The sequence below is a fragment of the Octopus sinensis genome, linkage group LG15 (assembly GCF_006345805.1).
Source record: "Octopus sinensis linkage group LG15, ASM634580v1, whole genome shotgun sequence".
In the NCBI taxonomy this organism is placed as follows: Eukaryota; Metazoa; Mollusca; class Cephalopoda; order Octopoda; family Octopodidae; genus Octopus; species Octopus sinensis.
The window spans coordinates 54932057-54955419 of record NC_043011.1 but is presented as its reverse complement, the minus strand read 5'-3'; the positions used below and the strand labels follow the sequence as shown (position 1 = coordinate 54955419).

General features: G+C 36.6%; 1 protein-coding gene across 1 annotated transcript; it reads right to left on the bottom strand.

Moving 5' to 3' along the window:
- Window positions 1–1825: 1825 nt before the first annotated feature.
- Window positions 1826–21793, bottom strand: LOC118766361. Its single transcript, XM_036509756.1, has 3 exons — window positions 21594–21793; window positions 5568–5946; window positions 1826–4028 (listed from the first exon to the last, which is right to left on the bottom strand). The coding sequence occupies exons 1-3, from the start codon at window positions 21768–21770 to the stop codon at window positions 2737–2739; spliced, it is 1848 nt and encodes a 615-aa protein (XP_036365649.1). The 5' UTR covers window positions 21771–21793; the 3' UTR covers window positions 1826–2736.
- Window positions 21794–23363: the final 1570 nt, after the last annotated feature.

Sequence of the window (23363 nt, the reverse complement as noted above, 5' to 3'; positions counted from 1 at the left end):
TATAATTATAAGTTTAATTTTTAACTAGTAATTATATATAATTATAAGTTTAATTTTTAACTAGTAATTATATATAATTATAAGTTTAATTTTTAACTAGTAATTATATATAATTATAAGTTTAATTTTTAACTAGTAATTATATATAATTATAAGTTTTATTTTTAACTAGTAATTATATATATTATAAGTTTTATTTTTAACTAGTAATTATATATAATTATAAGTTTTATTTTTAACTAGTAATTATATATAATTATAAGTTTTATTTTTAACTAGTAATTATATATAATTATAAGTTTAATTTTTAACTAGTAATTATATATAATTATAAGTTTAATTTTTAACTAGTAATTATATATAATTATAAGTTTTATTTTTAACTAGTAATTATATATAATTATAAGTTTTATTTTTAACTAGTAATTATGTATAATTATAAGTTTTATTTTTAACTAGTAATTATGTATAATTATAAGTTTTATTTTTAACTAGTAATTATATATAATTATAAGTTTAATTTTTAACTAGTAATTATATATAATTATAAGTTTAATTTTTAACTAGTAATTATATATAATTATAAGTTTTATTTTTAACTAGTAATATATATAATTATAAGTTTTATTTTTAACTAGTAATTATATATAATTATAAGTTTTATTTTTAACTAGTAATTATGTATAATTATAAGTTTTATTTTTAACTAGTAATTATATATAATTATAAGTTTAATTTTTAACTAGTAATTATATATAATTATAAGTTTAATTTTTAACTAGTAATTATATATAATTATAAGTTTAATTTTTAACTAGTAATTATATATAATTATAAGTTTTATTTTTAACTAGTAATTATATATAATTATAAGTTTAATTAGGGTGATCTCTGTCTAGATAATTATTGTCACTCTTTATAATCATGCCTTATTTCTTCTATTCTAGTCAAGTTGTGCTGTCATTTACATTAATTGTGACTTCTCTTAATCAAAATGTATAGTTTTGTTTCTATTTCTAGAAATTATTCTGTTGTGTCTGTGGAGAGTCATTTTCCTTTAATGTCTTATAACTTAACAAACTCACCAGTAAAATTTACACTTATTTCTTATTTTTATTTTCCTAAAAATTTTTTTGCATCTTGCAACCTTTTCAATAGTCTTGACTCTGTCCGTTATTTACACTGCGTTCCTTTTTTTGTTTATTTGTGCACATGTGTGTGGGTCAGTGTGTGTGTGTGTATGTATGTATGTATGTATGTATGTATGTATGTATGTATGTATGCCTGTGTGTATGTATATATGTGTGTGTATGCATATATATATATATGTATGTATGTATGTGTGTGCATCTGTATGTATGTATCCTGCATATTTATGTGCTGCATGTCCGTGTTTGTGTATTTTTTATGTATGTGTGTGTATATGTATGCACCTCTGTCTCCCTCTGTGTGCATGTCTGTGTGTGTGTGTGTGTGTGTTTTGGAACTATGTACCATATTTATATGTATGGATGTGCATCTCCAAATGTGTGGACACGTGTCTCCATTATTTGAATCATGAGCACATTGGCCAAAATGCTTGGCAGCATTTCTTCTGAGTTCAAATTCCACTGAGGTCAACTTTATCTTTCATCCTTTTCGGATCAATACAATATGTACCAGTCAAGTACTGGTATTGTTGTTACCAACTTGTCCCCTCCCCTTAAAATCGCTGGCTTTTTGCCAAAATTAGAAAGAATTATGATTGTTCTTCTTCTTATTATTGTTAGGCTGGTGAGCTGGCAGAATCATTAGAGTGTTGGAAAAAAATGCTTTGTAGTACTTCTGACTCTTTATGTTCTAAGTTCAAATTCCACTGGTGTCAGTTTTATCTTTCATTGCTCCAAGGTTGATAAAAACAGTGCCAGTGAAGCACTGAAGCCAATGGCATATACTACAATCTCAACCCTTCAAAACCGCTGGCTTTGTACTTAAGTAAGGAGTCATTGTTGTTGTAGATATTGTTTATTATGGGTTCAGGCAAGGTCAAATGGTTTAAGAAGTTCGCTTTGCAATCCCAGTATCCTTGGTTCAGTCCCATAGTGTGATGTCCTGTGAGTGAAACGGAGTAGACTGAAATTATGTAGAAGTCCAGTTAATGGATTTTACCCCTGTATTTCAAAAGTCCAGCCTTGTTACGTACAGTGTAATGCTGATTTGGCCTGAGAATATATGTTCAGGGTACCCATGTCTATGGAATATCCAACTATTTGTTAATTTAAAGAGTTCAATTGACTGAGCAATTGAATGTTCATTGTCAAAACTGATCCATCATTGTACGAATGGTGGAGCACCAGACTTGATCTTTTACAGTATATAGTTTGAGATGATATGTATCTGAGTTCATATCCTCTCACAACTGATTTTGCTTTTTATATTACTAGGTGATGAATACCAGTAATATACTGGCTTCAGTTTAGTTTCAAATTCTTTGATGACTGACTTTTTGTCTAATCAAAATAAAAAAAAAACTTTCCAAAACTATAAAGTTGGTTTCCAATCACTTATTCTCCACAGTGTGTCTGTTGAATGCTGAACAAATATTACAATGTCTTGTTGCTTTGCTCCAGCATATTGTTTATGAGCAAGTTGCAATTGTCATTGGAAAAATTTATATAAAATTTATAAATACATACAAAAATATACACATAGCAACTGGAATGTCTTGAAAAACAATCAAACAAAAATATTTTAGAGTTATCTACAATGACAAAGGGATGATGGACACCAAAAGGAGAAGCAGTTACGATTGCACCATTGGTCAAAGTGAACATTTCCTGCATGGAGGCCAATTGCTTTACATCGGTTCACAACTGGAGAATATTGTGAGTTGCGAAGAGGGGGGGCCACATTTGTTTGAGATGACAGGCTTGGCAATTGATTGGTTAATGGCAAATGTATTGGTTGTTGAATATCATCTGCTACATGTGATGATAAACTTTGATCCGCCACATGGTCGTTACTGGATGTATAGACAGGAGCATAACTTAATTCTCGTCGGCATTGACACAAGTTTGATGGACAGTAGTTAGCATTACAATTTACAAAACACCAGTCATCCATTCCACCAGATAAAAGTATAATCGCACGGCATTTCAAAACTGGCTTTATAGGCCATGTTGCTGGAATTCTTGAAGTAGCTGGGGCTTTGAAATAATGTTCACCCCACCAACCTAAGTTAAACCGTCCAACAGGTGAAGCAACAATTTGAGATACCTTATTTACTTGGTTCCTCACAGTCTTTGGCTTATGACATGGCTTGGAAGGTAACGAAGCTTTTGGCGTTGCCATTGCAACAGGAGATCTTTGAGTAGTCATTTTATGATCTCTGACAAACCAATTTTGCCGCGAAGGAACTCGGTTTGTAAACATTTTAAAAGATTTTTTTGGTAATATCACAGTTGGTATAGAGACTGTTGTCTCAATCAATTTTCTATTTCTGGAATAAATTTTTTCAGCTGACATGTCAGCACGTGGTTTACTTGTTTTCAATCTGGTATTCCTGTGAGAGTTTCTGCTTGGTGGTACAGCAAGATTGGTTAGTTTGGGAATTGATCTCTCAGTTGGTGATGCTATAGTAGATTGTGTTATTTTAGAATTGTACCTAAAAATTTTTTTAATTTTGTCAGCATTCTTTTGTTCCACATCTTTGTTCAAGAGATATTGATTTTTTCCATTCTTAAGAGATAGTTGATTAACCCAATCAAATAAATTAATTTTGCGTGTTTTCACATTTCCTTTTTGTTGTTTTAATTCTGTAGCCGATGTTGTTGGTCTAAAAGTTGGTATTGTTTCTGAGGTTATTTTCACTCCAACAGTGGCCTTCCCATCTATAGTTTCACTATTTACTTTCCTTCGAGATATGGAAGAGTAATCGTTTTGGTCAGAAAGTGGTTCGATTGTGATGTCAGCACAATTGTAAAATTCTTCCTGGGGACCACAACCAAGGCAGAATATTCCAGATTTATCATCTTTGTCCCATGTATTTCCTGAAATAGAAAGAAAAAAATCTTTCAAATATTTCATTAGCTATCATCTTAGATTGATAAATATATAGTTAATGGCAATTGCAAATATATATATGTCATACGAGAAAAAGAAAATGGAATTCACAAGACTTTATTATTCATTAGAATCGTTTTATCTTATTGTGCACTGGTGCTTTGGTGAGTATGATGTGGTGCATCATAGGTCTGGATGTATCTTGTCAGGTGACCTGTCAAAAGGTACCGCATTTTTTAATCTCTGTTTGACTTATTTGAATTAGAATATGTTTTGGTAGTTGTTGTTTGCTACTTGTAAACATTAGAAACTTCAGTTATAATGAAGGGCACCTCTAATGTAAGTAATAAAGCAACTTACAATGAATAAAAAAATAAAATAAGTATGAAAATAAGCAAGTGAATTAAGTAATATACTTTACACTGATAATGAAACACAGTAAATAAAACCATTAAACAATCATTGATAGAATGAAAAACGAAACAGAGTCAGACATGCCACTTCTGACATCTCTGTACATGTCAGACCAGTATTCTTGCTGAACATCAGGAGCCTCGTAATGTCCCAACATGCAAATCACAGCAGCCAACTCCTCTCCAACCTGAACTTTCACAAAGCTGATTGGAAGGGTATCAAGAAAGAGGACATGGAACATAACTGGTCTACCAGTCTTTCTACAGAAGACATTGACAAAAAGCTACAACACTTTATGACAATCATGCATGACATCTGCAGTAAGTTTGTTCCAGAGAGAATGCCAAGCCAGCAGAAAAAAATATAATACCCAGGGATAGGAGGATTCTAATGAGGCAATGAGCAAAAATCTCAAATCGTCTAAATGGGCCACTAAAAGATAACAAACATAAGTAAAAGGGGCTCTATTAATAATTCTGTATGTATACAGCTGAGAGGACAAAGTGAGTGATAGAGAAATGAGTGGCGAGAGAATTTTGACTGTAGATATTTATAAGAAAAACTACAAATATTTCAAGTGCTAGCAGAAACTGCTGGGTGGGTAGAAATTGTCAAAGGACTTACTCTTTTACTTGTTTCAGTCATTTGACTGCGGCCATGCTGGAGCACCGCCTTTAGTCGAGCAAATCGACCCTGGAACTTATTCTTTGTAAGCCCAGTACTTATTCTATCGGTCTCTTTTGCCAAACCGCTAAGTAACGGGGACGTAAACACACCAGCATCGGTTGTCAAGCAATGCTAGGGGGACAAACACAGACACACAAACACATATACACACATATATATATATATACATATATACGACAGGCTTCTTTCAGTTTCCGTCTACCAATTCCACTCACAAGGCATTGGTCAGCCCGGGGCTATAGCAGAAGACGCTTGCCCAAGATGCCACACAGTGGGACTGAACCCGGAACCATGTGGTTGGTTAGCAAGCTACTTACCACACAGCCACTCCTGCTTGATGACAACAAAATTAAGATGTCTGATGAAATGATAACAGACAATGATGAAGCACATGCATTCAAATATGGGAACATAAACACACATACCTGTTCGATATTTCCATTGAAAAACACATTGTTCACAAACAAGTCCAATGGGAAGTTTTATTGTAAAATTGAAGAAGACACTGTTTTTCCCTTTTGTTACATGAAACCGGGAATTGCGTCCATCAGAACTGTACAATAGGTGTTGATCCAAACAAGCCTGGGTTACTTCAGTTTCAGGGTTGTCGGTGGGGCAAATGCGAAATTCAAACCAGCCCAAATGGTTTGCTGTCAGATGAACTGCTACTTTAATGTTATCTCCCTCTGTGTAACTCCGGGAAATTATTCCATTTGCATATTTTCCACCTGTTTCGTGATGCCGCACACCATGCCAAGGATCTCCACAAACTCCACATTTTCCTTTATTATGCCTCCACTGCACCTAAAATATAATTTTTACAGCTTTAAACATAATATTTATTGACTTATCAAACTGGGATAATATTATCATATAATGCTACATATAATCAAGGATTTCTACAAATTCTACAATTGCCTTCATTACATACCCATTGCATTAAAACCACAATTTGTATAGCTTCAAACAAGATCATCATCATCATAATCGTTTAACGTCTGCTTTCCATGCTGGCATGGGTTGGACGGTTCGACTGAGGTCTGGGAAGCCAGGAGGCTGCACCAGGCCCAGTCTGATCTGGCAGTGTTTCTACAGCTGGATGCCCTTCCTAACGCCAACCACTCCGTGAGTGTAGTGGGTGCTTTTTACGTGCCAGGCGAGGCTGGCAACGGCCACGATCGGTTGGTGCTTTTTACGTGCCACCGGCATGGAGGCCAGTCGGGGCGGTGCTGGCAACGGCCACGTTCGGATGGTTCTTTTACGTGCCACCGGCACTGGTATCACAACTACAATTTCCATTGATTTACTAATCTGGAAAATATTTTGAAATCTGATTGTGTCAGTGACTCCAAGTTTCTTGTCCCCATCCCAAGCAACAGCACAACATGTCTCTCCTTTCCTCACTCACAAAAGCTAAGATATGAAATGTTAGATTTAGCAGTTTTCATTAACAATTGAACAGATCCAATTCTATCCAACTCTTCTGAGCTTATATAGTTATACACGTGAATAACTTCTATATTAGCTATGCTTCTTGTTTAGGTCATTGTACTATATTTCTCTTGAGCTGAATCTTTAAGGTTTGTAGGTTTTGTTATCGCTTAACAAAAGAGGAAAGAGTTGTTACAATAAGAAACAATCCATTACACTATCAGGTTATCCTCTCAAATCTTCGTTGATCTAATTTTTTCAATGTCTGGGAGGTACAGCAACAACAAGTGGAGGCACAATGGCCCAATGGTTAGGGCAGCGGACTCGCGTTCGGAGGATCGTGGTTTCGATTCCCAGACCGGGTGTTGTGTGTGTTTATTGAGCGAAAACACCTAAAGCTCCACGAGGCTCCGGCAGGGGGTGGTGGCGACCCCTGTTGTACTCTTTCGCCCCAACTTTCTCTCACTCTTTCTTCCTGTTGCCTGTCCCCGACTTCCTACGCAACCGCTGAGCCTGGATGTGCATTCATCCGCCGATGCTCTCGGTGTTGGGGGTTGACCTGCTTTCTCTTCTGCGGGTCTTACGAATAGCAAAGGACCATGTTTCGGACTTCTCCCATTAGGACGAAGACAGCTACGCTCAACAGCAACAACACAAAACACTGAAAGTGGTTCAGTGGATGAACAAAGTATTACTGAGTGAGAAGTAAACAAATTATGAATTGCAGAGAATGATGGGAATAGAACCAAGTGTTGGATACTGTGAAGAGAAGCAGGACGAAAACATTGTACTAAGGAAGGGTGAAGGTGACTGGGTGAGAATAATGTTGGAAATGACTACTGAAGGAAGTTGAAGGAGAAGATTGGGAAAACAGGGCTAAAGACGATGAAAGAGGAAACGAGAATAAGGGGTTTGTGAGGGTGGATGAAGGGGATGGAGCAAATGGGAAATGTCATGTGACTCTGCATTTGTAGAAGAGAAAAATTGTTGTACAAAGGAATTGTTTATTGATTTAATCAGAACCAACTTTGATGTTAGTGATGGGCATACAGGAATTGGTATTGTTATTAGATGCTGTTGTTGTGAACTCTAAATCAGCTCAGTTAGTACATTAGTCGGTATGTCCTTCCGTTTTTTTAAAGGTAATAAGGTGTGATTCAAAAGTAATAAGGCGGCGAGCTAGCAGAAACGTTAGCACAACGGGCGAAATGCATAGCCGTATTTCGTCTGCTGTTACGTTCTGAGTTCAAATTCCGCCAAGGTCGACTTTGCCTTTCATCCTTTCGGGGTCGATTAAATAAGTACCTGTTACGCACTGGGGTTGATATAATCGACTTAATCCGTGTGTCTGTCCTTGTTTGTCCTCTCTGTGTTTAACCCCTTGTGGGTAGTAAAGAAATAGGTAATAAGGTGTGATTTAAAGACAAATCACACTTAGTCAGAGGAAGAAAGGCCTCTGTGATTGATGGGGTGTGGGGAATGGGAGAATAAAATCACTAATCCTGGATTGCTGTAGTAGAGAGTTGTCTGTTATCAGGTTACCCTCAGATCTTGCTTGATCTTTCTAACTGATCAGTGGACCACATAAAGGCTTTTTTGTCAGCTCAATTTCAGTAGGATAATTAATTCTGACTACCAAAAATAATTTATGATAATTCAAAGATTTTCTATTGATTCTTAATCAATTATCTCAAAATAATTTAACGAAATAATTGAATCAACAAGAGAGCTTCTGTGTAGTTGTTCATCCTGTTAGAAATAGCAGTCAAAAGTCCTTCAAGTCACTCCTTACTGTCTTATAAGAAAGGAGATATAAGATAATGTAATGCTGATACACTATATCTGGAAAAAAAACCCCAAAAAACTCAAAACAAAACAAAACAGGATTACAGTTGGAACACCTTTGATCAAAGGTATTCTTAGAATAGGGTTGGATGAGGACTTAGCCCTTTTGTTACCATATTTCTGTTGAGATACTCTGTGTTAATTTTAAATATAACAAAGAATTTAGTAAAATAACTTGGTTATCGTTAAGCTAGTGTTAGGACCATAAATTATGACTAAGGTTTGGTGGAAGATTTTAATTCGGAACTTTGAAAACAAAACATCTGTACTACAGAGCCAGAGGTGGTTTCAGGTGGGTTGGTATCAAAAGGGTTAACAATGATGACACAATTAGCACCACCACCAACAACAACAACAACAATTAATTAATTAGATGTAAATATGGTTGTGATTAAAATGTTTACTGTGCAGTTACATGACTCCAGGTTTGATCCCACTCTGAAATAACTTGGGGAAAATATCTTTTCCTAAAGCCTTGGATTGACCAATGTTCATGAGTTGAATTTGGTAGATGGAAGCCCTTGTTGCATATGGGTGTGTATATACATACCACATATACGCAGCGCTATGCGTGTGGCAAGTTTTCTACGGCCGGATGCCCTTCCTGACGCCAACCCCCTACATCATTTGGTAATTCATGCTGCTGAAGGATGTAAGCATTGACAAAAAACTTGTTAGATTAGTGATTTAGAATGAAAATACTTTGCATATTTATTTCTTCCATGTGGTAAAGACACTCCCTTGTTGCTTTCCTTGTAAATGTAATAAACAAGTGGTTGACCTATTGGGAGTCAATAGCTAACAATGCTGTTACTCATAAAAATAGGATATAAATTAGAAAGAGGAAAAAAAAATTGTTTTCGTTAGTCTTGTCTAACCAGTGTCAATCATAATTCATCTGCATTTTTGTTCCAAGAAGGCAAGCAGGTTATATAATAATAATAATAATGAAATTATTGTATACAGTGCTCAGGTGCACTACAACTTGTCAAAAAGTGCGTATAAAGCATATGCAGTAATGTACAAATGTCTGGGAAGCGAACAGTGTATGAGTCAGATACATGCTTGCGTGTGTATGGAGGGGAGAAAATCAGGTGTAGTGTTGGCAAATCTCAGGAAGCATGGAAGTTTTGAAGGATGCAGTGCTCTGACAACTAACAACTGATGCTGGCAGTCTGTTCCATGCTTCAGCAACTCTTAGCGTGGTCTTCTGTGTTGTTTCTGAACCATGCCGTCACTAACATTGCATAAGTGACAACCTCCTCCTGTAGTGACTGACTTATTTGTATTTCAATACATAAGCATCTTCTGTTCCATTAATCCATACCAAAGGCATACAACATACAGAAACAGCTTATCTAAGAATAAGGAACTGGTAGGAAATCATCGTCATTTTAACATCCACTTTTTTCATGTTTCTGTAGCTTAGATAGAATTCACTGAGGCAAATTTTCAATGGCTGGATGCCCCTCCTCCATGGATGGAAGACTGGAAACAAAGGACACCTTGTATGATGGTGGTACGCATTTAGAACAATCACATAATGTCAAGACAAAGATACACACAAGTTTTTTGTGGCCATTGGTTATGGGTGGTCAAAAAGTAACCATTGAATTCACATCTATTATTGCTCTTAGTAATCAATGTGACTCATCAGACCTACTGGCTGGAGTCACGTAATATCTTTACTTCAATGTTGGTCAGCAAAAGCTCCTGGGTGGGAGGGAGTTATCTCCCTTCAAACGATTCCAGTTATGTCCAAAAGGGGTCAGTTGATGTACAATTATTGTTCACAAGTCAGTGCGGGTGGCACGTAAAAAGCACCCACTACACTCTCGGAGTGGTTGGCGTTAGGAAGGGCATCCAGCCGTAGAAACACTGCCAGATTTGACTGGGCCTGATGAAGCCTTCTGGCTTCACAGACCCCAGTAGAACCGTCCAACCCATGCTAGCATGGAAAACGGACGCTAAACGATGATGATGATGATGAAGTCAGTGCGTGGGAAATCCATGTCGTCAACACAAATTTAGTCTCATGAACACACTCCACTTTCAGAGTATAAGAAGTGCTCCCTCACCTCCAGATCAGGAGAAATTTTTAGGATCCATGCCCTCTCAACCAAGCAAAGTTTGTGTTGCCTGCTCCTATTGAGGAGCTTTCGTTTAATCCTGTATGGCACCCCCTCTTCTTTTAAATGCCAAAGATATAATATTGCAACTGTATGGAATCCTAATATATATATATATATATATATATATGTGTGTGTGGAGGTGTAATGGCCCAGTGGTTAGGGCAGCGAACTCGCGGTTTTGATTCCCAGACCGGGCGTTGTGAGTGTTTATTGAGTGAAAACACCTAAAGCTCCATGAGGCTCCAGCAGGGGATGGTGGCGATCCCTGCTGTACTCTTTTGCCACAACTTCCTCTCACTCTTTCTTCTGTTGGCCTGCTCACTTAGCCAGCGGGGTGGCGTCATTTGAAGGCTAAAACAATGCGAAGCACATTGTGACCAGCGATGTGTAGCAACATCTGATAGCCTGGTTGGTCACGGTGATCACGTGATATATATATATACATATATATATGTGTGTGTGTGTGTGTGTATTTATATATGCGTATATATGTATATATATAATTTTTTTCCGTAATGAGATAAAAAAACCAAGGCTGTGTAGATTTTAGAACATTTATAAATAGAACATCTTACAGCTGTTACTGGGATATTTATTGTATCCCTTCATCAGAGACGGTGTGAGCAGATGGTTAGGCAATAGTTAATTTAGATAAGATACGAAATAGAGAGTGAGGTGGAGGAATGAAAATAGATGTGAGATATGCAGGGATACTGTATTTGTAGATCCATTATTTAGGCAGAATGGCATACATATAAGATTCCAATACCTTATGAGTAAAATCCAATAGTATTTAAAATTGGTCATTCCAAGTATAGAGTTTCTACACAGTGTTATTGAATCAAGGGTTTTATTTAAAGTGACCTAAAAGTAGGGAATGTATTAGTAAGATCAAATTGAAACAGGATAAAAATAAAGGTTAGCCTTCTTTTGCAATTTTGAAATTGGGAACCAAAAGTGGATCCATTCTTCTCTTCTGGACAACATTCCTGTACATAGAAATCAACACAAAAAACATACCTTGATTGCCATTTCTAGGAATGGAAGGGCTTTTATAAACCTCTGTTATGAATGTGATTTTTTCACAATTATACACTCTTCTTTTATGGAGAAATTTTGTGATTACGTGTTCTGGCCACTGATATATTTGTGCTAGTAGGGTGCCAAGAGCACCATCCCTGCGTGATCGTTGCCAGAGGGCACCATTCATGCGTGATTGTTATCAGTGTTGCCTTACTGGCACCTGTGCCGGTGGCATGTGTAAAAAGATTCAAGCGAGGTCATTGCCAGTGCCACGTAAAAAGCACCCATTACATTCTCAGAGTGGTTGGCATTAGGAAGGGCATCCAGCTGTAGAAACTCTGCCAGATCAAGATTGGAGCCTGGTGCAGCCATCTGGTTTGCCAGCCCTCAGTCAAAATTGTCCAACCCATGCTAGCATGTAAAAGTGGACGTTGAACGAGGATGATGATGATGATGATATCCTGTGTAATGTATTTATATGTTCATTCCTCATATATATATATATATATATATATATATATATATGTATGTATGTATATATATATATAAAAACATGACAAGATTTTTAAAGTTTCCATCTACCAAATCTACTGACAAGCTTTTGGTCAGCCCAGGCCATTGTACAAAACACTTCTACAATTTTAAAACTGTCACACAGTGGGACTGAACCTGAAACCATGTGGCTGGGAAACAAACTAATTAATGATACAAAAGCAATACAACTTTGAGAGCATATAACTATAATGATACTTATGAGAGAAAAGGAGGAAAGTAATGAATTTTACTTTATTTTTCCCTTTATGAAGAGCAGGTGTATCCGCAAATATACTGTTTCCATAGTGAAATTGCTTCCTGTTTTATTGATAATAAAGTGTACTTTGATGTTAAAGTTGTTTACATTTCCAATATTTTGCTAATTATATAATAATGCATTTTTTTATCTCTTGGTCAATCCTGATAGAGTACAGATATGATCAAAAACATTTCCAGGTGTAACGACACATCATTATCATCATCATTTAACGTCCGCTTTCCATGCTAGCATGGGTTGAACATATGACTGAGGGCTGGCAGAGTTTCTACAGCTGGATGCCCTTCCTAACGCCAACCACTCCGAGAGTGTAGTGGGTGCTTTTTATGTGCTACCGGCACAGGGCCAGTCAGTCAATACTGGCAACGACCTCGCTTGAATCTTTTACACATGCCACCAGCACAGGTGCCAGTAAGGCAATGCTGGTAACGATCACGCTCGAATGGTGTCTTTTGCGTGCCACCGGCACGGAGGCCAGATAGCTGCTCTGGCAACGATCACACTTGGATGGTGCTCTTTAAGGCAACGCTGGTAATGATCACGCTCGAATGGTGCCTTTTAAGTGCCACTGGCACGGAAGCCAGTTCCCCGCTCTGTCAATGATCACACTCGTATGGTGCTCTTTGCACCCCGATAGCACGGACGCCAGTCATCGAATTTGATTTTGATTATATTTTTCATGTTTTTACAGATATTTTTTTCTGGATGATATTATTCACTACAGTGGAGGCGCGATGGCCCAGTGGTTAGGGCAGCGGACTCGCGGTCAGAAGATCGCAGTTTCGATTCCCAGACCGGGCATTGAGTGAAAACACCTAAAGCTCCACGAGGCTCCGGCAGGGGGTGGTGGCGACCCCTGTTGTACTCTTTCGCTCCAACTTTCTCTCACTCTTTCTTCCTGTTTCTTATCCCCGACTTCCTACGCAACTGCTGAGCCTTGATGCACATTCATCCATCCGTCGATGCTCTCGGTGTCGGTGTCGGGGGGTTGACCTGCTTTCTCTTCTGCGGGACTTACGAATAGCAAAAGGACCACATTTCAGACTTCTCCCAAAGGGACGAAGACCGCTTCGCTCAACAAACAAACAAGCAGCAAGGACAAAACAACCTTCATTTGAGGTTTTTATAGGCTCTTTTTTCTTTGTTAACCTCATAATCTCTAGCCATTTAATTTTCTTAATGAATTTTCAACACAGAAGTTGTCATCAACAATATAACAAACAGTCCACAGATAGTCACTGGCTGAAAAATTCCACTTAACGTCATTAAAGTTTATAGGGTGTGTCAAACCTATTTTTCACACCTGAATGAAGCAAATAGTTTATACCTAGTTGAGCTTGTTTTACTCTTCATTGTAAATCAATTCTATTTAAAACTGGTTAGTCATTGTGCATATAACTCTAATGTGATCCTCTTGTCACTACTCAGGCAAGTAGGTCATGTTAAAGTCTTACTAAAGAGATTAAAGTGATATAAAGACCAAAACATGTGTAGAGCTCTCTTCTGTAGTGTCTAAAATGATTACAATAATAGACATTTTTCATTTTCACAAAATGAGACTGGAAATATTAACATTATTCTTTAGATTCCCATGTTTCCCACATCATCAAATTCGTTTAACGTCCGCTTTCCATGCTAGCATGGGTTGGACGATTTGACTGAGGGCTGGCGAGCCAGATGGCTGCACCAGGCTCCAATCTTGGTCTGGCAGAGTTTCTACAGCTGGATGCCCTTCCTAATACCAACCACTCCGAGAGTGTAGTGAGTACTTTTTACGTGCCACCGGCACGGGGGCCGGTCAGGCGACACTGGCAATGACCTCACTCGAATCTCTTTACACGTGCCACCGGCACAGGTGCCAGCGAAGCGACATTGGTAACGATCACGCTCGAATGGTGCCCTTTTACATGCCACGGGTACGGAAGCCAGTTGGCTGCTCTGGCAACGATCACGCTTGGATGGCGCTCTTGGCACCTTACTAGCACAGGCATAAGTGCCAGTAAGGCGACGCTGGTAACGTTCATACTCGAATAGCTGCTCCGTCAATGATCACACTCATATGGTGCTCTTTGCACCCCGCTAGCACAAATGCCAGTCATTGAATATAATTCTGCAGAAAATAAAGAAAAGCTGTGAAGTTTTTAATCCCACCCTGCTTTCTCAAAAAAGGTAATACAGTTTTGTTTTTAACATTTTCTGAAAATATTTTTGGTTTGAGATGGATTGGGAGATTCTACATTTAATAATTCTGAGATTAAACTGAAATAAAAAAGACTGTTTTCAAAATTTCCGTGTTAAATGCTTAATTTTTCCACTTTCAATTTGTGAGCATAAACCAAAAGAATGCTTTTGATGATATTGGTCTGCTTGATCAAGATTGTCCTGAAATTATGAACTACAAGCGTTTATAGAGCCTATAAAAGAATCTCTACATGGTCACTCAACTTGCTAGAAACAACTACAAAATCACACTCAACTCACATCTTGCTGTTTTTTTTTTCTTTTAGATAACAAAACAGGACAATCATGACAGAAATACATTGAGTGATTGATCTGGTTGTTCAGAGTAAACATGGAGTTCAATAGTCTTTACAGCAATAGATTTTATACTGCTTTAGTATCAGGATAAAACTAAACAAAGTGGTCTCTATGACCTGTATGTGTGCACTCTACCTGCTAGAAATAGTAGCAAAATATTCCTTTACTTACACACTGGTTAAATAAGAAAAGGACACATTAAAATAGTGACTCTCAAAGGTTTTTGACTTTATGTTACTCTAGGAATGAGAATAATTGGTGTACATTGCTTAAAAAAAATAAAGGTGCAAGTGTGGCTGAGTAATTAAGAAGTTTGCTTTGTAACCATGTGGTTTTGGGTTCAGTCCCACTGTCCAGTACTTTTGGTAAGTGTCCTCAACTCTAACTCCTGGCTAGCCATTACTTTGTGAGCAAAATTGTTAGAAGCTCTGTGGAACCTGTTTTGTGTGTATTATCAAATGTCCAGAAGTTCCCTAGTGGTTGTAGCCGGTTTCTGTTACCTAGATCACCTGATTAATAGTGGAAGAGGATGTTCTGAATGTATGGTTGCTAGGATAAGAATAGGATGCTAAAAATTCACAGTTAGAATTAGTTCACAACAAAAAGTCGCTGTCTCTCTTACTCTCTCTGAGATTGCACCAAGGCAGATTATATGATGCTTGTGTTCAAACAGCTCTGATACATAATAGTGAGACATGGATCCTGAATACAGAAAACATGCAAAGACGAGAGAGGAATGAAGCTAGTATGCTCAGTGTGCATGTACAACAAAGTACAAATGTGTTAAGAGAGAAAAAAAACTGGAATAAGAGGAATCAGATGTTGCATGAGAGAGAGAAGACTGCAATGGTCACTTGATGCGTAAAGATGAGGACAATTGCATAAAGTGCTGGTCACTTAACCCTTTCGTTACTGTATTTATTTTGAGATGTTCTGTGCTTCTTTCAATTACTCTAAATATAACAAAGAATTTAGTAAAATAACTTAGTTACTATCATTAAGCTAGTGTTAGGAACATAAATTGTGACTAAGGTTTGGTGGAAGATTTTAATTCAAAACTTATGAAAACAAGATATTTGTACTCAGAGCCAGAGCCAGTTTCAGCCGGGTTGGTAACGAAAAGGTTAAAGTGAATGGAACTAGTGAAAGAGGGAGACCAGGATGAGGTGGTGAGAGCTGATCCCAACATATTGAACCTCACAGATGACAAGGGACTGAGATGCCTGACAATATAAGGCTCCCAAGAAGACTCATCCACCTCAGTAAAACTGAGTTCTGGAAATACTTTGATTATTGTACTCTCCGCAAACATGTTACATTAATTCACCTCCCCCACCACCTCTCTCTGAGCCAAACTACCTCTGAATAATGTAGTCTTATATATACAAAAAAGACAGAATGATTAAAGCTGTAATATCTTGAATAATTTCATTCTAATTTTGGCATAAGTCCAGTAATTTTGAGTGGGACGTGGGGAAAGCTGATTATATTGACTCAAGTGCTGAATTAGTCCTTATTTTATTGTCCCTGAAAGCACGAAAGGCAAAGTTGACCTTGGTGGTATTTGAACTCAGAATGTAACGAGCTCAAAGAAATGCTGCTAAGCATTCGGTTTGGCATGGTAACTATTCTACGAGCTTTGTAATGTGTTAAATAACAAATGAACTGATAATTACAGAACAGGAGAGAATTAGTTTTTATATTTTTTATTTTTCAAACTTTAATGAAGGATTCAGTTGTGTGAAATAGATGAGAGGTTAATCCTTTCCATTAAATGGTAATCTATCCTTGGTAGCACCGTTTCTTGGAAAATTTTGCTTATATAATGTTCCAGATCTTTTGTTTTTTTTTTCTGTGTTATTCTTTTTTAATAGGATCAACTTTTAGAGGGTCAGTGGATGTGTGTGTGTGTTGGTTGCTTAGTAATAATATAAGGCGTTATGAATAGATAATGTCACGGCAGTATCCTCCAACTGATATGTTCTTTCACTTGCCATTGGAGTCTCACATTTGAATGAAGATTGAGACTCAACAATACCATGCAAGCCCAATAGCTGTTAGGTTCCCCTCACCTCCCAGTACATGACTGGTACTTTATTTTATCTACTCTCGAAGTGGTTGGCGTTAGGAAGGACATCCAGCTGTAGAAACTCTGCCAGATCAGATTGGAGCCTGGTGCAGCCATCTGGTTCGCCAGACCTCAGTCAAATCGTCCAACCCATGCTAGCAGGGAAATTGGACATTAAACAATGATAATTATTATGATTATCACAGAAGGTTGAAAGACAAAATTCATTTTGACAGTATTTGAACTCAGAATGTAAAGTCTCAGAAAAAATTCTTACATTTTGTCCAACGATCAAATGATTCTTTCAATTCACCTTGCTATAATCCAGATATTCTGATATATGTTATACTTATTGGTAAAATTATGGTGTCCTAGCCCAGGAACAATGGCCAGAATTTTTGTAACTCATACTTACTTCAGCCTTTCTCTCCTTATGGAGCAAAAGCCATCACTGACTTCCCTCCACTCTTCTTGACTCTTGGCTGTCTTTTCTGCTTCTCTCCAGTTTGATCCCTGCTTCAGTATCTCATCACAAGCTATTTTTAGATCATTCTCTCTTCTGTTTCCCTTGTGGGTTTCAGATCAGAGCCTGACATGTCATCAAATGTTTACCTGAAGGAAGGACTTCCTCTCTCAAGTCTTGGTTTAGAATTGTCATTGATGCTTCTGCAACTTTGTTACTGTCTAGGTCAGTGCTTTTCAAATTTTTTGCTGGAGCGGAACCCCAAGGAAACATTCCACTGGCTCGGGGAACCCCTGTGCAATAATTTAATAGTCTTATGCACACATATCTGCACAAGAAAATTAAAAATTACTGCCGATTTTAGCAGTTTTGTAACTTCTTGCGGAACCCCTGGACTGGACTGGCAGAACCCTATGGTTCCACGGAACCCTGGTTGAAAACCACTGGTCTAGGTAGAGGTGTTGGCTCTACACAAAACCAGTTTCACCCCTGGAAAGAAGTGGTTCATATTAGTCTGGTCTTGTCTTGTCTATTATAGAAATCCTCACCAGGAATTCGCATTCCACTGGAATAGCTCTGTTTCATTGAGGTACTTAAGGTACCATATTGCAACAAGGACTGGACCTTGTGGTGCCACTTATGATATAGACAGGCAACATGTTGACCATTCAAGTACAGGGATTTGGTAAAACTGATTGAGTGGCAGACAAAAAGTCTATGTTGTATTTAATCCCATTCCTTCACTCCCTGAATTTAAATCCTTCTGGGGTTGATTAACTTTGCCTTTCATTCCTTAGGGATCATTCAAATACTTGTTTTTCTTTGACTTCAGGACAATCCCGACTGAACAGACAAGTAATCAAGTATATTCTAGTCATGACTATCCTATCCTTTTAAGGATATGTAGTACAATATTACCTGAAGTATTTCTTCGTTTTTAAAGTCAGCAGTGTGCAATTTAAGGGTAATTTGGCTGCTATTTCTAGCTGGTCAGGTGAATACATTGAGACTCCCACTTTAGCTTTGTATTTGTTTACACCAGTGTAAATGGTGCCTTGGGTTGTATCCTTTTATGTCAAAACAACCATCCATTTTGGCTGCCCACTGTTTCTGGGAGGGTTGTAGGTGGTAGAGTTCTCGGCTGCTTCCTCCTTAGAGTTCTATCAGAAGCAACAGTCATTACATTTTCCAGCAGGATTCCCAAGCATGACCAGCTGAATACTAGGGATATCATTCAACCATTTCACTCATGGTCTTCCCTTAGGTCTCCTGCTGGGTTGGCTCAGCTTGAAAAATCGATCTTGTGATTCTTTCCTGCAATGTTTTAACCACATGTCCATGGGGCTATTGTCTCTCAGTGTGGAGAAGTAGCATATCTCCACCAGGAAAGACTGCCCCGACCTTTGAGCTCCATACCCTGTTGAGTAATGTTACTCCAGAGATCCTTCAGAGGAGGTACCCCCCCCCCCCATTTGGTTCACTTGAATTGACAATTTTACTCTTTTGATCAACTCATGGCCATAGTAAAACCTACCTTGAAGGTAGCCAACTAAAATATTTGATATATAGAAATCTATAACATAAGACTGCAATAAATACTGGGATTGATAGTATAGAATCAATTAAAAACCACAGCTTGATCAAAATCCATTATGTGTATTTAAGGTTTACATTATACTGATATGTCCTTCCTTCCCTTTTTCCAGATAACTAGATGTAATTCAATCACAATTTGTAGTTATTTCTATCCTGCATATATATATCATCATCATAGTTTAACGTCCGTTTTCCATGCTGGCATGGGTTGGACGGCTGCACCAGGCTCCAGTCTGATCTGGCAGAGTTTCTACAGCTGGATGCCCTTCCTAACACCAACCACTCCGTGAGTGTAGTGGGTGCTTTTTACGTGCCACTGGCACAGGTGCCAGGGGAAGCTGGCAACGGCCACGATTGGTTGGTGCTTTTTACATGCCATATATATATATATATGCACACACACATATATATATGCACACACATATATATATGCACACACACACGCATATATATATATATGTGCACACACACATATATATATATAATTAATTCCCCCCCCCCCAAAAAAAAACGAGAAAAAACATGGCAAGGAAAAAACAACAATGTGAGGACGTGGTACATGCAAAGTATTCACAAGACGTTCAGAGAAGGAAAGAAAAGGTGTTTTACGTTTTGAGTAAAGCTCTTCTTCAGAAACAAGAGACAGAGGAAAATCCAAGAGAAAAGGAAGACGGAGGGAAAAATCATCAACAATCCACATGTAATTGCATTTTGGAATGTATATATATATTTATATATATATATAATAATATTAGGGAGTATAACTCCAAACTTACAGGGAAAAATTCAATTTAGTATTAAATCGAATTTCACAATATAAATATATAAAATATAAATTGAGATAAAACCACTATTATGCAACTCAAACAGTGAAAACAAATATATTATGTTTTATAAAAATAATATATATTTTTATAAAACATATAACTAGATCTCAAAAAGTATAAAATTGAATGATCAATATATAATAAGTAAAAAAAATTACGTCCGTTTCATTGCTACAATTAAATTCAAATTACAATTAAGTTTAAATTCAATTGAAATAAATTCGATTTAAAATTATAGTCAATCTTGGTTGGGAACTTAAATCCCAACGAATTAAGTATAATTTAAAGTAGGAGATAATTTGTAAGGCGAAATCATATAGTATAGGTAGTAATTCCTGTTTTTTATGTTCTAGTGAATTTAAAGAAATATTATTTAATAATCATAATAAATTAGTTAATTCATTGGACGAGCGTAAAATTAAATGTAGCCACAAATTACTTTACTTATATAATAATTTTTTTAATAAATAGCGACTATATTTAAACCCTATTTTTATTTCTAATTGTAGTTATATTTTGTACTAGTATTAATTCTAAAATTTAGCATGTGATTTCATATTGTATATTACATAATTTAATATTTATTATTAAATAAATACATAATTAAATAAATTAATTAATTATAGTATATAGAAACTGAACGTGAAATTACAAAAAAAAAGAAAAACCGTAGTTCAGTTCCTGTAAACAATATATATTTTGTAGCGAAAATTCAAAAACGAAAGTTTCGAAGCACTCAAGGAGTTTGTCAAACAAATTACAATTTTCATATCTCTTGCGCTGCATAAACTCAACTATAGAACGGTGGGTGCAACAGCGTCGTTTATTACTTCGTTTTATAAAGACACTTGGGTGTGGCTATCATCTTTCGAGTTAATAAATTCAATGCTGTGGTCCATTGTTTTATGTTGAAAATTATAACCATCAATTTCAGGAATCTGAGAGTAGGTCCTCCACAAGTCACTGAAAATTGTGGCTACTGGAAGAATCGACTGACGTATGCATCTCCAGTGTGTCCCGATTCCAACATGGCATCGCATAAAGAAAAACATCTTTGGTCACGCGACACACTCCACCGAAAACCCACTGCTCGGGTAACACCCTTCTTCGGTTGTATAATATTTACGTCTTGAGAATGTTTCAGTCTATCTCAACAATCTTCTCAGGACTGCCAATCTGGGCCGGGTTGCGGAGTAGGTCTTGCGCACATATTTCACGAACATAGCTGTTGTAATCAACTGCTCTACAGTAGCAAGCAGACTATACCGTGGCTTATCACTATGGAAACAGGCACCAATATGTCTATGACATACTATTGGCTAAAATTACTAAAATTTGTAAAGTTTAAAAGTTATGAACTTTTTATTTATTAATTTATGTTAAAATGAATTTCGTTTCCTTAGTTAGCACAAAAAACTACATCAATACACCAAATTTGAAATCAAGTGGAACAACGAATTGAAAAGTGTGAGTCAAAGAAAAAAGAGCCATTGATATCATAGCATTTGATCGGCACTTTATTTCATTGGCCCCGGAACGATGAAAGTTAAAATTGACCCCGGCGAGATTTGAGCTAAAAACGTAAGGAGTTAGAATACATTCTGTCCGACGTTCTAACGATTCGACCGAGAAGAGAAAATGATGCAAGAAAGCTGTTAATAAAAAAAAGTATTTTTTAAGATTCTTAATTCATATTGAATATAAATATTTAACTTACCATTTTCCCACCACAATATAATTCGTTGTCATTATAGTTAACAGGGTTTGGAAAACCGAACCTCCACATACTGTTTCTTGCTGGTGGGTCCATCAATCTTCCATGGGACAAAACTTGATGAATAGATGTTGCGACAATCAAAACCACGAAAATTGAAGATATACTTTCCGGGTTCATTTTTGTACTTTCTTTAAATAAATCTTTTCACTTCTCCGTGTTTTAATATATGGACTGACAAGTTGTAATTCTTTTTAAAATATATTATGCTCGGATAATGTCAGATTATGTTGTTTCTTTCACTAAGAGGAAAAGAAAAACATACGCCAGTGTGAAAAGATATCCAGGTTTGCTGTCAGTAAAAAATCATATGTGCAAATTTGGCACTGATGCTGAGCATAAAAGCCGTAGACATTTGATAAAAGGTTTCAAATATTCTTTTTCAGATTCTGCCTTTTCTTTTATGCCTGTCTCCTTTTCAAACTTTGAAATTCAAATGATGTAAGACTTGGAATTATTCAGTATGTTTTCTGTTTCAGCCCTAAATAACCCTGGTTAGTGTGAGGGGACGGAAAATTTGAAAAGTTAAAATAATATATATATATATATACGCGCATGTGTGTGTGTCTTTTAAATAAAATTACAACAGCAACTTTTTTCCTGTGGGTGTTTTTGTTGTTGCAAGTTTAAATTTCGCAAAATACTTCTTCGTACTTTCCTTGAAAATTACTCTTGCCAATAATTCGAATGTTTCTTTGGGTATTCATAACAGCTGCAAATGTATCTGCAACCAGAATTTTTATACACAGGAAACAACATTCCAATTTTATAATTATTTCTTTATCTTATACACCTGGCGACAGTGATTGTTCCTGTATCAATCTGAGAAAAGATTACCTGGAGCTGTGTTATTAGATATTGTCCACCGACAGTTTGAAAGAAAATGGTTACTTGAATAAATTTTAACTTGTTTTTATTGTTTTTTTATGTTCCCACTTTTGTTCTTAATTTCTTTTTCCAAATTTTCTTTTAGTGTTTCTCTGAAATGTATTTATCGATTCTAACAATACATTTTTTTTCTTTTTTTTGGTATGAGCTACTGTTGACAATTTTTGTGTTTTGTTTCTGTTGTGTAGGAAAACAGAAACACAATGACTTCTTTCTAAAAGAAACACGCAACTAAGAATGCACTTACATTTGCCTGGGAAACACTTCATATAAAGAAAAACCAGCTTATTTGTATTTGGTCGGGTTTGGGTTGCTAAGAGCCTACAAAGTAAATATTTCCTTTCCGCCATCTTTGATTTTCCGACTCTTTCCACAAACCCATTCTCCCTAATGACTCCATCTTTCTTTCACTTTAGTATCCTACCCAACTCTCTCGCATTTCTTTAGTTCTCACTTATCCCAAATTCTCCGTTGTCACTTCCCGCTCGTCGTGTAAATACGGCCAGCCGTGACAAACTCTGTCCTTATTTCACTGCTGCCAAGCATGTTGTTGGTTCAGGAACGAAAGCTGTGTACACAAAGACGGCAGGCAGGTGAATGAGTGTTTCTAATTCTAATTTAAGAGGAATAATACAAAATAATGAAATTGGTTGCAAGGTAAGAAAGAAATAAACGAAATGGCTATGTGCAGAAAGGTTCGTCAGGAAATGAAAATTACAGACAGCTAATAAAAAGATATGGATGATGAGGAAATAAGAAATAGTGATTGAAAACAAGGTAGGTAGATTGAATGGCAGAGAGAAAGTAAACTTGATAATGAAGAAG

Excerpts from the sequence above, each read along its gene's own strand:
- LOC118766361 (XM_036509756.1), bottom strand. The coding sequence starts at position 21,770 with ATGAACCCGGAAAGTATATCTTCAATTTTCGTGGTTTTGATTGTCGCA. Across the intron at positions 5,947-21,593 it reads TATATTGTGGTGGGAAAATG|GTGCAGTGGAGGCATAATAA; the intron begins GTAAGTTAAATA and ends ATTATATTTTAG. Across the intron at positions 4,029-5,567 it reads TCAATGGAAATATCGAACAG|GAAATACATGGGACAAAGAT; the intron begins GTATGTGTGTTT and ends TTTCTATTTCAG.